Genomic DNA, 15,933 nt, shown 5'->3' with positions numbered 1-15,933 from the left:
CTGGAGCACCCCATTTTGCCATACTTAGTACATTCCCTTGGTTAGCTCCAGCAACACAAAGAAAAATTCATGTCAGGTAGCTAGCACTCTTGCTTCATAACATGATCCCAGTCTGAGGTCTTTCCATGAGGATTTGTGTCAGCGCCCCCCCCAAAAAAAAGACAGTGTGTGATTGCTCTCCTAAATCAGTTACATAAAAGCCCAATTGTTTTTATGGTAAATCTATGGCCACTTCCAACATAGAAGCCAGATTACGGTAAGGATTTCGCACCAACAGGATTAGCTCTAGATTTAAGCACCTTATTTAGTTCCCGGCAATGAAAATCAGGCGTAAGCTGGTCTGCGTCTGCCGTATATAACGACAGTGGCGACAGAAGCCAGATCCACTCTGGTGTTCGTCCACGTACACCTCATACTTCATCTTTGCGTCCACTTTCAGAAGGTAAGAAAAAGATATTTCTATCGAATAAAATGCAGGAAACAGGAAATGTTATACCTTAATCATTGTTTGGGATTCTTTGACCCAGACCCTAGAATGGCATCCTCCAAACTGGTCCTTTTTCTGGTTCTGCTGTCCTGCATCGAGGGCTGTCTGGCCACTTCCTGCGTGGTGGACAGCTTCACAGTCAAAGAGGACTTTGACCCCAAGAGGGTGAGTGAAGCCAAAGTGGTAGGAGTAACCTACAAAAAAAAAAAAAATTGAAACAACTTCCTTGATTTTCCGCAGTATTCCGGGAAGTGGTATGCTCTGCAGAAGAAAGATCCGGAAGGCTTGTTCCTGCAGGACAACATCTCTGCAGAATACACCATTGATGATGACGGCAGCATGACGGCTTCCTCCAAAGGACGCGTCACTCTTTTCGGGTAAGTCATTGAACTCTGAAAACTGTTGGAGGTTCCTTGAGGTTCCCACAAAACCTTGCTGTCCAGAAGTAGGAGTTCTCTAAGTTCTCCATGTTTACATACTTCTGTAAACATTTCTTGTATGATTCCATGTAGCTTCTGGGTGGTATGTGCCGACATGGCCGCCCAGTATTCCGTTCCCGACCCCGCCACCCCCGGCAAGATGTTCATGAACTACCAGGGACTGGCCAGCTACCTGTCCAGTGGAGGTCAGCGTCACCCCCATAACCCCTTTCATCTCCACTCCACATCTTCCTGCTAACATTTGTCCATCCATCGCTAGGCGACAACTACTGGGTGATTGACACCGACTACGACAACTACGCTATCACCTATGCCTGCCGCACGGTGAAAGAGGACGGAAGCTGCGACGACGGCTACGCACTCGTCTTCTCCAGGAACCCCCGCGGTTTGCCCCCGGCTATCCAGCGCATCGTGCGTCAGAAGCAGGAGGACGTCTGCATGGCCGGACAGTTCCAGCCCGTGCTGCAGTCCGGAGCTTGCTGAGGTGGTGAACACGAGTGCCACCGAGCTGCGGTTTTTGTGGCTTCAACACAGGAAATGTTTGCACGGACTGATGAGATGCTGATATCCTCTACCTGGAGTCCAAGAGTTCTGTTGGTCTTTGAGTGAATCAAGTAAAAATATTTTTTTCTAACAACTGTGTCTTTATTTTGTGTGTGTGGGGGGGGGGGGTGTAAAAAGCCTCTTTGCTACGCTAGTTGAGGTTTGAGAATACGCTGAACTTTGAGCTGCTGATCCCTCCTGAGCCTATAAGAACCCCGACGGTGAAACACAGAGCAGTAATGGGCTTACTGGTGGTCCGATGTTTGCGTATGCTAGTCCTGTTATGCTATTCGGCTTAAGAGTCCAGAGCTCGAGATTCAAACTCTGCCATTCTGAGCTCACCTGTCATAATATTTGGTAGCCATGCACTGTCAAAACTAACAATCACATCAGCAGATCAGCTTTTCAATTGCGGAGACTGTTGATATATATATTTTTTTTAAATTAAAAGACACACCTTTTTAATCAGGCTCATTCATTCATTCATTCATTTTCTACCGCTTTTTCCTCACGAGGGTCGCAGGGAATGCTGGAGCCTATCCCAGCTGTCTATGGGCGAGAGGCGGGGTATACCCTGGACTAGTCGCCAGCCAATCACAGGGCACATATAGACAAACAACAATTCACACTCACATTCATACCTATGGACAATTTGGAGTGGCCAATTAACCTAGCACGTTTTTGGAATGTGGGAGGAAACCGGAGTACCCGGAGAAAACCCACGCATGCACGGGGAGAACATGCAAACTCCACACAGAGATGGCAGAGGGTGGAATTGAACCCTGGTCTCCTAGCTGTGAGGTCTGCACGCTAACCACTAGACCGCCGTGCCTTTTAATCAGGCTTTTAACTAATATTTTAAAACTTTTTAGTCGTATTTTATGCTTTTAGTTTTTAGCTTTTAACTCCATTATTTCCTCGGGGGGGGGGGGGGGTCCTCCACACTGGGGGCTGTGTCGGGTCTGCTGAGGGGGTGCCATCCTTGGGTCCCTTCGACCCAGCCGACTGGGGGTTCCTCCCTTTGATGTGGGGGTCTGCCCATATGTCGGGGTCGGGGGACCAGCACCCAGGCCCCCCAAACTGCGGCTCCTCCCAGTGTGGACGGCCCCAAAGGTGGCGTTTCCTTGATCCTCAGTGCCATGGCATGTCTCCCTATTGTGTGTGATTGTGTGTGTGTGTGTTTCTAGTATGGAGGGTGGGAGGGAAGGGCTTTCTTAGTATTTGTTTTTCCTTTTAATTGTGGTAATTGTTTTTAATTTTATAAAGCACTTTGTGTTGCATGTCTTTGCAGGAAAAGTGCTATACAAATAAAGTTGATTTGATTTTGATTCAATTACAAGTTTCTATGGGCAGAGGTTCAACTGGCTGAGCACAACTGATCAGATCTACTAGTTTGAAGTCAAACTCCAGAAGCTCCTTCATTCAACGAGCGGATTGATGAAAAAGTCTTTGTGTCCAAGCTGTTTTGGGAGCTTCTAAAGTGTCTATCATCATCACTCATGACCGGAAGATTCCTGGGACAAATCTGGAAATCCGAGACATTCCCAGCGTTTGATATGTGGCTGGCAAGGAATTTGGATATTGAGCTCCGCTTATCAAACAAAGAGGGTATTTTTTATTAAACTGGGTCATCTGTGGATCTGGAATAATATAATGTGTCCTATGACGTGTTTGTAACATTCTGGAACCCATCCATCCTTCGTCTTCCAGTTATCCCAGGTCAGGTCGCAGGGGCAGCAAGGAAGCCCAGACTTCCCTCAGCTACTTTGGCCAGCTCCTCTTGGTGGATCCCGAGACGATCCCAGGCCAGATGAGAGACATAACCCTTCCAACGTGTCCAAGGTCTATCTGTTGGGCGCGCTGAACACCTCCGCAAGGAGGCATCCCGTAGGCATCCTGACCAGACGCCCGAGCCGATCCCAGGCCAGATGAGAGACATAACCCCTCTAACATGTCGTAGGTCTTCTCCAAAGCCTTATCGGTTGGGCGTAACTTGAGAACTTTGCCTTTTGGCTCAGGTCTCTCTTCACCACGACTGACTGATGCAGAGTCTGCATCACTGCAGACACCGTACCAATCCGCCTGTCCATCTTGTCTTCCATGCGTCGTTCCCTCACTCGTGAACAAGATCAAGATACTTGAACTACTCCACTTGGGGCAGGATCTCAGAAAGCTGAAATCTGTATCGTGACGTCGAAGCAGGTTTCAAACAGATCTACAGTGGTATGAAAAAGTATATTTAGGTGTGGGGACTGAGATGGCCGTTCCACAACGTTGTATTTGTTCCTCTGCATGAAGGTCTTAGTAGAACTGGAGCAGTGTTTAGGGTCATTGTCTTGGTAGAAGTATCCAGCCCAACCTCAACTTTGTCATTGAATCCTCTTTAACAAAATCTCATCTTTTGACCTTACTACTAAACGTATGAATATCATATTAAATCAATAACAATATCAATGTGAGTTCGCTAAGGCAACGTTTATTCCAGGAATCACAACCAAGGAGAGGAATCGTTATCGTCTGAGACCTAGGGACCAAGGCATGGGCAAACTTTTGGAGCTTTGGGCCACACCGAGTTCAAAAACCTGGCCGAGGGGCCTTCACACAGAACCATATACTTAGTCACGGTGCTACAAAACCAAAACACAACACACTACTAAGTGTTGTATGCACAACAACTAAGCAGGTAACTTACAACTGTGCTCGCAAGGCATGCTGGGTAGTCCAGTGAACAATAACAATGGCTATCCTAGTTTATTTCCTTGACGACCTCCTTCAACATATTTTGCAATTAAGCAAAAATGTGACAAACACTGCAAAATGTTGGGAAACACAGTACCACAGGCTACCCAGCATGCCTTGAGGCAGGAATATATGGGTTTAACTTTGGCATGGTTACATGCGTAGGTATTTATTTGTATGCCCACGTGGTGCAGTAGGTAGGTTACGTGTGTTGACGTGTTGTGTTGCTTTTGTGTACAAGCTACAGATCGCATCTGTCTATTTCCTGTACGACTCAAGCGTGTCACATGAGCATAGCAAATCATGGCAGATTAAGACGCTCGGTTGCCCTGATGTGGCCCGCTCACTCCAGTTTGCCCACCCCTCTCTTAGATGCACTACAGTAAACTTTACAACACTAAGAAATAAATATCTCCTTGGGGTACACTGATTTGTTTGGTTCTACAGTTATCTATCTGGTATACAGGTCTAATCTAAACTTGGTATAAACACGCATGACTATGTTGTACGTCTAAAGAGTATTCAACGCCAAATAATGAACAATACGTGATATTTCTTTCCTATTTCTTGGTCTCTTCGATTTGCTCCACCTCGCTGGATTCGTCCACCACCTTGCCGTTGACCATGGTCTGGGTCACCACCTTCACAATCTTCCTGGTGCGAACGTCGGGCTCTTCTGCAGAAAGTACAATGTTATATATCATTACCTGCTACCTGTCATTCAAACTTCTTATTAGCTACTACCAAAAACCCAAAGCCCGGGAAGTACTATACCTACATTCTAGTTCCTATTACCATAAAGCAAACACTACTTAGTACCCGTTATACTAACTTTTTCCTACCTTCTGCCAAAAACCCAGTACCCGGTAACTGTGATACCTACTTTCTAGTCCCTATTACCAAAAAACACTACTTCATACCTGCAGGGCTCGACAATAACGATGTAACGATGGCCCGGGGCAAGTTAAAACAAAATTGGGGCAAGTAAATCCAATCATTAATATTCCCGTCGGGCAAGTGCACTTTGGCATGCCATACTGCCAAGAGTTTTTTTTTAAAGCGGTTCTTGTTGGGTGTTGGTAAAACACAGACTGCGTAATTCCGGTGGTAATTAGCAAACCAATCCTTGCAAATCTTGAAATGGACCAATCAGAATCGTTTATTTAGACCGCGGTCCGCAGTCCACAGTCCGCGTTTTACCCACACCCGTTCTTGTTTGCGATCAACCAATCAGCGATCGTTTGACTAGGAAAACATCCATCATGGCGTCCCTGCCAACATGGTCTAATTCTTCAACAACTTGTGAAGGTAAACAGCAAAAAGTGATGAACCAGTGCCTCCTAAACAAGTATTTTATTAGCGGCAGCAAATCAAATGATGGCACAGGTGAGTGAATCACATTGCTGTGACAATTTGAAGTGGTCACAATAAAACACCACCCATTAGATCCAATACCAAGTGCTGATTTTGCACAAGCTACAAAATCTAGCGCTTCCATTTCTCTGTGTATTTTTCTCAGCTTTGCTTCACAAATTATTGTTTGAGCATTGAGCCTTTTTTTTTCTGGATTTAAAACACTTTACACAAATGTGTATATTCAATAATGTTTCATTGTGGGACACAACTTATAAAAGGCAAAGTGCCTAGAAGTCTCTTGACAATCCAGATTTCCATGCAACGTCATGATCTATGTAGGAAAACAACCACGAGAAATGATAATCATTTCATCTTTATTTGAGATTCCCATGTGATGCCACAAAAATTTGATGATATCATGATGGCAGTCTTTTCATTTTACATGGGGCAAGTTCGGGCAAGTAGTTCTCACCTTAAGGATTCCCCATGGGCAAGTCATTTTTGGTTTTAATGTAGAGCCCTGTACCTGTTATAGAAATGTTTTACTACCTACTACCAAAACCTGGTAAGTACCTGGTACCCACGCATTTTATGACCTACAGGTACTATGACCTAGTACCTGCCATACAAACGTTTTACTAACTACTACCAGTAGCCCAAATAACTACATACATTCTACTCCCTAATGGCAAAAACCCCACTACTTGGTACCTGTTATACAAACCTTTTACTACGTACTACCAAAAACTACAAACCTGTTTACCACTATAAAGCTCCCCACTACCAAAAGCCCAGTACCTAATACATAGTTATACCTGCATTCTACAACCTATTACCAAAAAAACACCACCTTGTACCTACCAATTGCTTTTCCTACCTACTACCCATATGCCACAACATGGTACCTACTATACTAGCATTTTATGACCTACCAAAACCTGGTAAGTATTATTCATACATTTTACTACCTATTATCAAAAAAACAACATTACTTCTATCTGTCTAAACTTTTTTTCAAACTACGGCCCAAATCCTACAACCTGGTACCTACTAACCAAAACCTCTATGACCAAAATACCTGCCTGGTACCTGCCATACAAACATTTGACTGCCTACTACAAAAAACCCAAAACCCCGTAAGTACTGTACATTCATTTGACTACCAATTACCTTAAAAACACTACGTGGTAATGCAATTGCAAACCTTTTCCTACCTACTACAACAAATCCAAAAGCTGATAACTACCAAACCTACATTCTATTACCTATTACCTGCCATACAAACATTGTACTGCCTACAACCAAAAAACACTACTCGGTTTTGACCATAAGAACATTCTACTACCTACTACCTACAAAAAACTAAACACAGTACCCATTGTACCCACATTCTGCTCACAACTACTAAAAACCCAATACACCTGGTACCCACTATGCCTACTTTTAACTACTAAGAACCCAAAACCTATTTTCTACTGTACTGACGGAACATTCTGCTACCTAATACCAAAGACCCTACTACCTTGTACCTACTGTACTTCTGTACTTACTACCAAAAACCTAATACATGGTAACTGCAATACAATACTTCATGGTAGCTACTGTACCTACTTTGTACGACCACAAACTCACTACTTGCTACCAACTCTGTATTGATTATTATGTCTCGTCCATGTCTTTCATCAACAAATCTAAAACAAAATACTCAATTCATGATTTAAAAAGTTCCAATACTTGGTGGTATTTATTTTTAACAAAAACAAAATGGAAGTATTGAATATCTTGAAAAATACTTTTTTTTGTTATAAAAAGCGTATTAAAAAAAAAAGTCGTTTTTCTGCTCTAATGCTTTGAATATGTTACCAGTCCGGATAATATTGTTACACAATACAATTTGTTTTATGGCTTAAATATTAAAAAGTACTCACTTTTTGGAGGAGGTGGAACTTCCTTCACACTGAGGGACAGAAAAAAGGAAAACTTTGAACCAAAGTGGAAATAAAAAATTGTAGCCCATTTTAGAGTCGTCTGACATTCCGCTTTGTATGTGTTAAATATACACAGAACGTGTTACTGAGTAGAAACATTTACTGAAAATGATCAACAACTTCATCAGGTACATGCTAGCAGCAGGTGCTAGCTAATGTAACAGCAGAGCACATGCTAACCAAAGCTCAGCTAGTTAACTGCTAACGCTACATGCTAGCAACCATGATAGACAGAAGAAGTAACATAAACAGCTAATAATACTCCATAGGCTCATGGATCTACACTTTACATCTATTTGAAGACATTGACAAAGCTAGTTTTCTATCTTACGCTAAGCGGTTGTAGTTCCTGTTAGCACAATGTATTCACGGAATAAACAGAAACATCAAATTGAATTGTTCTAACCTCTCCTCGCCCTCCAGCAGTCGCCTGTAGGTGGCGATCTCCATCTCCAGGTTTTGCTTGATGCGGAGGAGCTGCTCGTAGTCGGTTTTGGTGCGCTGCATGTCCAGCCGGAGCTGTGAGAGGTCTTCCTCCAGCTGGTTGAGTGTGACCTGCAGACGCTCCATCTCCGACGAGTACTTGTGGCTCGTCTCGCCCAGGTTACCCTCCAGGGCGGCAACCTGAGGGTCGTGATGGGAACGGAAGAAAAGATTGCAATTAGCAATTAGCAATTAGCAATTGGCATTGCTAATCCTGACTCATGCTACTGTCTGTCTGGCAAACCGCGAGAGTGACTTCACGACCAATTAGCAACAAACCCTTGCCATCCAAAGCAAACGCTGGACAGCGAGATGCAATCACAAACAATCAAAACAAAAAAAACGCATTTATTAAAAACAAAAAAAATTTTAAAACTTGGCTTTGGTTCCAATTTTCTACAAGAAAAGCTCTGATAAAACGTTCCACTGTTCTCAAATATCTTGATTTTTATTTTTCTACACAAAATAAGATGAAAAATAAATAAACAAATCAAGAATAAAGAAAATCAATCAATCAGTAATAAATAAATAAATATAATAATAATAATAAAACGGCAAATAATAAAAACTTAAGAAACCACATATAGTTGGTGGGTAGACAAATTATTTTTTTCAGATTAAAATGAACAAAGCATTACTAGAGCCCTGTAGACATGACAACACACGACTATAGTCACATTTATACTCTTTTTATTTACAACATATTGCGCAACTGCAGGGTCTTGAGACACATGCTAACTCGCAAACTAGACAGCTAGCGACCTAAACGGTAGCCTTCAAGTTATTTCCTTTAAACTTAAAAAGCCAAAAAACTTACCACTTCCACACGGATAGGGAGGATAACTATTAACAGTTATTTAACCTTTAACATGAACATTAATCAAACGTAATAATTTTTTCTGGGTACATGATACCATACAGCATCCATATCAAACTTGCGCGGGCCGCACTAACATTAAACTTTCATATCAAGGCGGGGCCCTCGTTTGGCCCGTGGGCCGCGTGTTTGAGACCCCTGATTTAGAGTATAAAGGAAAATCTGGAAAATGACCAGGGGTGCCAAAACTTTTTTAGACCACTGTATAGTAGGGTGAAGTAGTTAGTGAAGTCTTACTGCATATGGTGTGTAACTTGACATGGTATGTAAGGTGCCGTGGTACTTTTTTTTTTTTTGCAGTACAACCAGTACCGACCTGCTTGTGCAAACTCTCAAGCTCCACTTCCAGGTTTTGGAGGAAGCGCTGCCTCTCGACCAGCTCGCTCTGGGCACCCCTCAGGGCCTCGTTGCTTTCCTTGACGTCATTCTGCACCGTCTCCAGCTACACAGGAGGAAGGTTTGGTCCAAGTATGTACTATGATAGAATAACAATACAGGCAGCGTACGACTGTACCTTCTTGCGGTACCAGTGCTCGGCATGTTCCTTGTTTTTCTTAACAATCCCCTCGTACTGGATCCGCAGATCGGACAGGATGGTTGCCAGTTCCGGTCCTTGTGCCGAGTCCACCTCCACGTTCACCTCATCCCTGGCGATGCGGGACTTCATCTGCTCCATTTCCTGCAGATGGGAGGTAGTATATCTGGTATGTGTGCTACAAATGTACATGTGGAGTGAGAACGCAAGAACATGTGCATTATTTACATCGTCGTCCATCAATAGTTGATGAAGCGGCACTCGGCTTACCTTCCACCTTCTTGTGTCCACTTTGTGTCCTCTAGTAGCCTCCTAGCCTCCACAGGAGCGCGGTTATACTATACTGTACTATACCTCACATATGCCGGGTGGACACAATCAGCAGATTGGAGTAACAAGAGCTACCTGCCTTCCTTTTTGTCTGCTGTAACCAGAGGACCGACCCCAGCCCACCCACACTCCCCAAAAGACCACTTGGGACCAACTAATTGGGTCATTCGAATATTTAGCAGTGGATTTGTAATCCTCCTGGGACAAAAATGCTCGGTTTCAGAAGGCGTGGTAAAACTGTTTCTTTGTGATGTCACAAAGGGATGGACTTCCTTATATGGGCGTATCTGTAAGCCAGATAAGCACTCCCCCAAGCTCTTTGCCCTCCCCATAGCAACAAATAAAGAATACTACATTGGTACTACAGTTATAGGTCAGAATGGTTTAACACCAGAATACTACATTGGTACTACAGTTATAGGTCAGAATGGTTTAACACCAGAATACTACATCGGTACTACAGTTATACGTCAGAATGGTTTAACACCAGAATACTACATTCAGAATGGTTTAACACCAGAATACTACATTGGTACTGCAGTTATAGGTCAGGATGGTTTAACACCAGAATACTACATTGGTACTACAGTTCTAGGTCAGAATGGTTTAACACCAGAATACTACATTGGTACTACAGTTATAGGTCAGAATGGTTTAACACCAGAATACTACATTGGTACTACAGTTATAGGTCAGAATGGTTTAACACCAGAATACTACATCGGTACTACAGTTATACGTCAGAATGGTTTAACACCAGAATACTACATTCAGAATGGTTTAACACCAGAATACTACATTGGTACTGCAGTTATAGGTCAGGATGGTTTAACACCAGAATACTACATTGGTACTACAGTTATAGGTCAGAATGGTTTAACACCAGAATACTACATTGGTACTACAGTTATACGTCAGAATGGTTTAACACCAGAATACTACATTGGTACTACAGTTATAGGTCAGAATGGTTTAACACCAGAATATTACATTGGTACTATAGTTATAGGTCAGAATGGTTTAACACCAGAATACTACATTGGTACTACAGTTATAGGTCAGAATGGTTTAACACCAGAATACTACATTGGTACTAAAGTTCTAAGTCAGAATGGTTTAACACCAGAAGACTACATTGGTACTACAGTTATAGGTCAGAATGGTTTCACACCAGAATACTACATTGGTACTACAGTTCTAGGTCAGAATGGTTTAACACCAGAATACTACATTGGTACTACAGTTATAGGTCACAATGGTTTAACACCACCAATCCTTGCTTTTCATCAGGCAGTGACAATTCCTTCCCTGGCTCCAACAAAAGGCTACTGAGATGCGGTACCTCCTCATGATTCCTCTTGAGGAAGTAGAGCTCCTCTTTCAGGCTGTCCAGATCTCCTCTCAGGGAGGCGATGATCTGCTCGTGGTCGGTCTTGGCTTTCTTCAGCGCCACGCAGTCTCGCTCCACAGACTGACACATCACCAGCTCCGTCTCCCACCTGCATGGGCCCGCCCCCCCCCCACACGATCAGCCCATGACTCGCTCAGCAGGAAGTAGAAACACGCTTGCCGTTCATTCACTACTCGCTTGATTCTGAAGTCATCAGCGGCCAGTTTGGCGTTATCGATCTCCAGCATGAGACGAGCGTTTTCCAAAGTCTTCTTCCTCACCTGATGGACATGAACAGGATGAAGGTGGCGGGAAGGCTCGGTCACAATGAAGTCGCCGTACTTGGCGGCGGTCCTACGTACGGTACCTCTTGCTCCACGGCGTGCGCCTGGGCCATCATGGAGTCCAGGTCGTGACCCTTGGGGATGCGCTCCATCATCACGCGCTTGATCTTGGCCTCCAGTTCGGCGTTGGAACGCTCCAGGGTGTGCACCTGAAGGACCCACACATCACAAAAAGCCCAAACACCATTCCACCGCTTCATTTTGGTAGTAACAACTTCGACCTCTTTCGTATCCTGTATTCATGATGTTACCCAATTGTTCGCATGCATGGGATATGGAGTATTTATACTTTTTATGTTCCCTATTTTTGCTTTCTTCAAAGAGGTCCAGAGATACATTTCTATTTAATACAGAGCAGTCCTGCACAGTGCTTTTTGGGTCATTTTACTTTTTTGTGGGAAAAAAAATATTTTTCTTATGTTTCCTAATTTTGCTGTATTTATATTTAATACAGAGCAATGCTTGGCATGCATGGAATTTTTTCTCTTTTTTTTTTTGGTCAATCTACTTTTTAAAATAACATATTTTTGTTATGTTCTCTAATTTTGCTTTTTATGACCACATCTGGGGCGGCACGGCGGTCTAGTGGTTAGCGCGCAGACCTCACAGCTAGGAGACCAGGGTTCAATTCCACCCTTGTTGTTCTCCCCCGTGCATGCGTGGGTTTTCTCCGGGTACTCCGGTTTGCTCCCACATTCCAAAAACATGCTAGGTTAATTGGTGACTCCAAATTGTCCATAGGTATGAATGTGAGTGTGAATGGTTGTTTGTCTATATGTGCCCTGTGATTGGCTGGCGACCAGTCCAGGGTGTACCTCGCCTCTCGCCCGAAGACAGCTGGGATAGGCTGCAGCACCCCCCGCGACCCTCGTGAGGAAAAAGCGGTAGAAAATGAATGAATGAATGACCACATCTGCATTTATATTTAATACAGAGCAATGCTTCACAGTGCTTTTTTGGTTATTTTACTTTTTTTTGCAAAAAATATATTTTTCTCATGTTTCCTAATTTTGCTGTATTTATATTTAATACAGAGCAATGCTGGGCATGCATGAAATTTTTTAATTTTTTTTTTGGTCAATCTACTTTTTAAAATAACATATTTTTGTTATGTTCCATAATTTTGCTTTTTATGACCATATCTGGATTTATATTTAATACAGAGCAGTGCTTCACAGTGCTTTTTTGGTCATTTTACTTTTTTTGGGAAAAAAATATATTTTTCTTATGTTTCCTAATTTTGCTGTATTTATATTTAATACAGAGCAATGCTTCACATGGGGGAAAATTTAAATTTTTTACTTTTTTTGAAACAAAATATTTATTTCTATCTACTTTTTAAAATGACATATTTTTCTTATGTTCCCTAATTTAGCTTTTTATGATAATATTTGCATTTATATTTAATACAGAGCAATGATTGGCATGTATGATATTAAAACAATTTTTTTGGGTCAATCTACTTTTAAAAATAACATATTTTTGTTATGTTCCCTAATTTAGTTTCCAGCCACAAGATCAGCATTTACATTCTATTTACATTTTTAAAGTCAAATATGTTTATGTTTACATTGCATACAGAGCAGTGCTTGACATGAAGGAATTTCCATCAACTTTCAGCCATGGGGCATTTAGCCATTTAGGATTGTGCTGAAGGAAGTCTGCCTAGCAACAAGTGGTGACCCTTGCTCCTTGATCTGACCTTGTCCAGGTACTTGGCCAGGCGGTTGTTGAGGCTCTGCATGGCTTCCTTCTCGTTGGCGCTGTTGCCGTGCAGGCCGTTGAGCGGGAGACCAGACGGGCCGTTGAGGTCGTGGCCGACGGAGGCGGATCGGGTCAGCGGGCTGGTGCCGGAGAAGGAGACGGAGGCGCGGGAGCGGGAACGGCCCGTGTCCATCAGGGAGCGGCAGGAGAAAGACGGCTGACGGCTCACCGAGTAACCTCGTAGGGACATGCTGGAGGCCATGGCGGGGGGCTGTTGAGGAGGGACGGGAGGGAAGTCAATGGGTTTGATAGCGTCACATGAGGACTTGAAGGCCCTGACAGCCCTTGAAGACCTTTAATTCCTGCATGGAGGAAGACTCGAGGAGCCTCCACATGACGGAAGCTTCTCTTCCGACCAAAGTCAACATCAGGACATTCAGGACATTCAGAACAGCGCTTGATTTGTCTCCACTTCAAAATATTCCTTCCACATTACTGCTGTCTCTGCATTAGGGGTACGGGGCAGTGCCCCACCATGTATGAAAACCACACTCGGTACTTCTCGATACTCGGTACTTTGACTGATTTTTACTCGTCATGAATTTCCGAAATAACTCAAGATTGGAGTTAATTTGTTTTGTGTTTTAAATACACTACGATGCCACATATATCCTACATATATCCTATATATATCCTACATATATATCCTATATATAGCCTATAAATATCCTACATATATCCTTCATATATATCCTACATATAGCCTATAAATATCCTACATATATCCTTCATATATCCTATATACACGTATAAATATCCTACATATATCCTTCATATATCCTATATATATCCTTCATATATCCTATATATATCCTACATATATCCTACATATAGCCTATATATATCCTACATATATCCTACATATAGCCTATATATATCCTACATATATATATCTACATATGACCTTCATATATCCTACATATAGGCTATATATATCATACATATATCCTATATATATCATACATATATCCTATATATATCCAGCATATATCCTATATATATATATCTACATATGACCTTCATATGTCCTACATATAGCCTATATATATCCCACATATATCTTACGTATATATGTCCTACATATAGCCTATATATATATCATACATATAGCCTATATACATATACTTATATATATATATATATCACACATATATCCTATATATATATATATATATCCTTCATATATCTTACATATATCCTATATATAGCCTACATATATCGTACATATATTGTAGAAGAGTCTTTCTGTCCATGTTCTCGTTTCCAGGTGTCACCTTACTTCCTGTATGGCACCAGTTCATGTGTCCGTGGCGGACAGTCAGCCTTTGTGTGTGTGTGTGTGTGTGTGTTGTGGAGGCGGATTATGGGTGAAGTGAAGGGAAGCTCTCTTGTGTCGGTGTCACCTGATCCTGACCACCAGACGAGCGCAGGAGGCAGGAGGGCACAGACGCTGGTTGTTGGCGTGGGAAAAGGATGGCAGGAAAATGCTTGACAGCCAATTCCGATTGGAAGAAACGTGCGATGTTGGCAATATTGGCGATATTAGCGATATTGGCCATCAGAATGAGCGGTCATCTAGGCGAGCATTCATATAGGCGAGCCACTAGATAAAACAATAAAGCTTCATCTTACCGAGATGGTCTGGAGACGAGAGCTTGATTGTGACGAGGTGGTTCTGGTAGAGCAGCCGGCGGGCGGGCGTTGTGTTGCAGATGCTGAGCCTGCGCTTATTTATATTCAGGTGGGGAGGGAGGGGGCGGAGCCTGCAAGTCAGACGTTATACACCTGTTATAGATGAATATGAAGAAACAGTGTCATGCTATTCCACACCAAATACTCTTTTCTTTCTCCATTTCCCATCAATATTTGTTCCAGCTTGGAGCTACAGAGTTAACGTACTTCAACCAAACTACGGTGGGGGCCGAGGAGGTTTGCACATTAATCGCGCATCAAAAAAATTGTCGGCGTTAAAGGGAACGCGTCATTGATGTGTTAACTTTGACAGGCCTAATATACATATATATATATATATATATATAATTATACATACAGTATAAAGCTTATACATATTTCACATATAAAAAGCATATGAATAAATATATGTAATAATTATAACATATATCATATAATAAATAATCAAATATATTAAATATATATTAATATATATTGATGATATTATATATATATATTATATTATTAATAATATGTTATATGTCATATATTATAATATATAGTGAGGATAAGCGGTAGAAAAAGAATGAATGAATTAATAAATATATCGAGTGTATTTTCGTCACAGGTAACGGCAAGTCAAGCGACAGTTGCAGTTACCACCAGTGGCCAAAAGAGGGTAGCAACGAGCTGCATTGAAAATCTTTACTTGTACTTCTTGTTTGGAACCATGTATAATGTCTACTTGAGTTTCAAAAAATACAATTAAAACACAAAAATTAAAACTATATAAATACATATATGTTATATGGAATCAATTATATTATTTATATTATATGAATTATTTATTAAAAAAATACGCTTATTTGATTATTGTTTATTTTGATTGCCCCCCACATCCCACATGGATTATATTGGAATATATATAAGAATATATAAAACTGTTTTTAATGACTTGATACTTACTTCTTAGTTGAGTATATGAA

At 41.8% G+C, this 15,933-nt stretch overlaps 2 protein-coding genes across 2 annotated transcripts; one reads left to right on the top strand and one right to left on the bottom strand.

Annotated features, from left to right (window-relative positions):
• The first annotated feature begins 309 nt into the window (after window positions 1-309).
• rbp4l (retinol binding protein 4, like) lies at window positions 310-1,564 on the top strand. The gene is made up of 5 exons (XM_058056905.2): window positions 310-442; window positions 528-652; window positions 728-864; window positions 1,000-1,112; window positions 1,187-1,564. Exons 2-5 carry the CDS (start codon window positions 536-538, stop codon window positions 1,408-1,410), a joined length of 591 nt encoding a protein of 196 aa, XP_057912888.1. The 5' UTR covers window positions 310-442; window positions 528-535; the 3' UTR covers window positions 1,411-1,564.
• A 2,379-nt stretch (window positions 1,565-3,943) lies between these two features.
• LOC131107573 (keratin, type I cytoskeletal 18) lies at window positions 3,944-14,969 on the bottom strand. Its single transcript, XM_058057734.2, has 10 exons — window positions 14,909-14,969; window positions 13,215-13,487; window positions 11,536-11,661; window positions 11,367-11,449; window positions 11,121-11,277; window positions 9,428-9,592; window positions 9,230-9,355; window positions 7,960-8,177; window positions 7,494-7,522; window positions 3,944-4,885 (listed from the first exon to the last, which is right to left on the bottom strand). The coding sequence occupies exons 2-10, from the start codon at window positions 13,476-13,478 to the stop codon at window positions 4,770-4,772; spliced, it is 1,284 nt and encodes a 427-aa protein (XP_057913717.1). The 5' UTR covers window positions 13,479-13,487; window positions 14,909-14,969; the 3' UTR covers window positions 3,944-4,769.
• Between the last annotated feature and the right edge of the window lie 964 nt (window positions 14,970-15,933).

Source organism: Doryrhamphus excisus, linkage group LG19 (genome assembly GCF_037039965.1).
Source record: "Doryrhamphus excisus strain RoL-2023G ecotype Guam linkage group LG19, RoL_Dexc_Guam_v1.1, whole genome shotgun sequence".
NCBI classification, from domain to species: Eukaryota; Metazoa; Chordata; class Actinopteri; order Syngnathiformes; family Syngnathidae; genus Doryrhamphus; species Doryrhamphus excisus.
The sequence above is the reverse complement of the archived record's forward strand: the minus strand, read 5'-3'. Positions and strand labels throughout refer to the sequence as shown.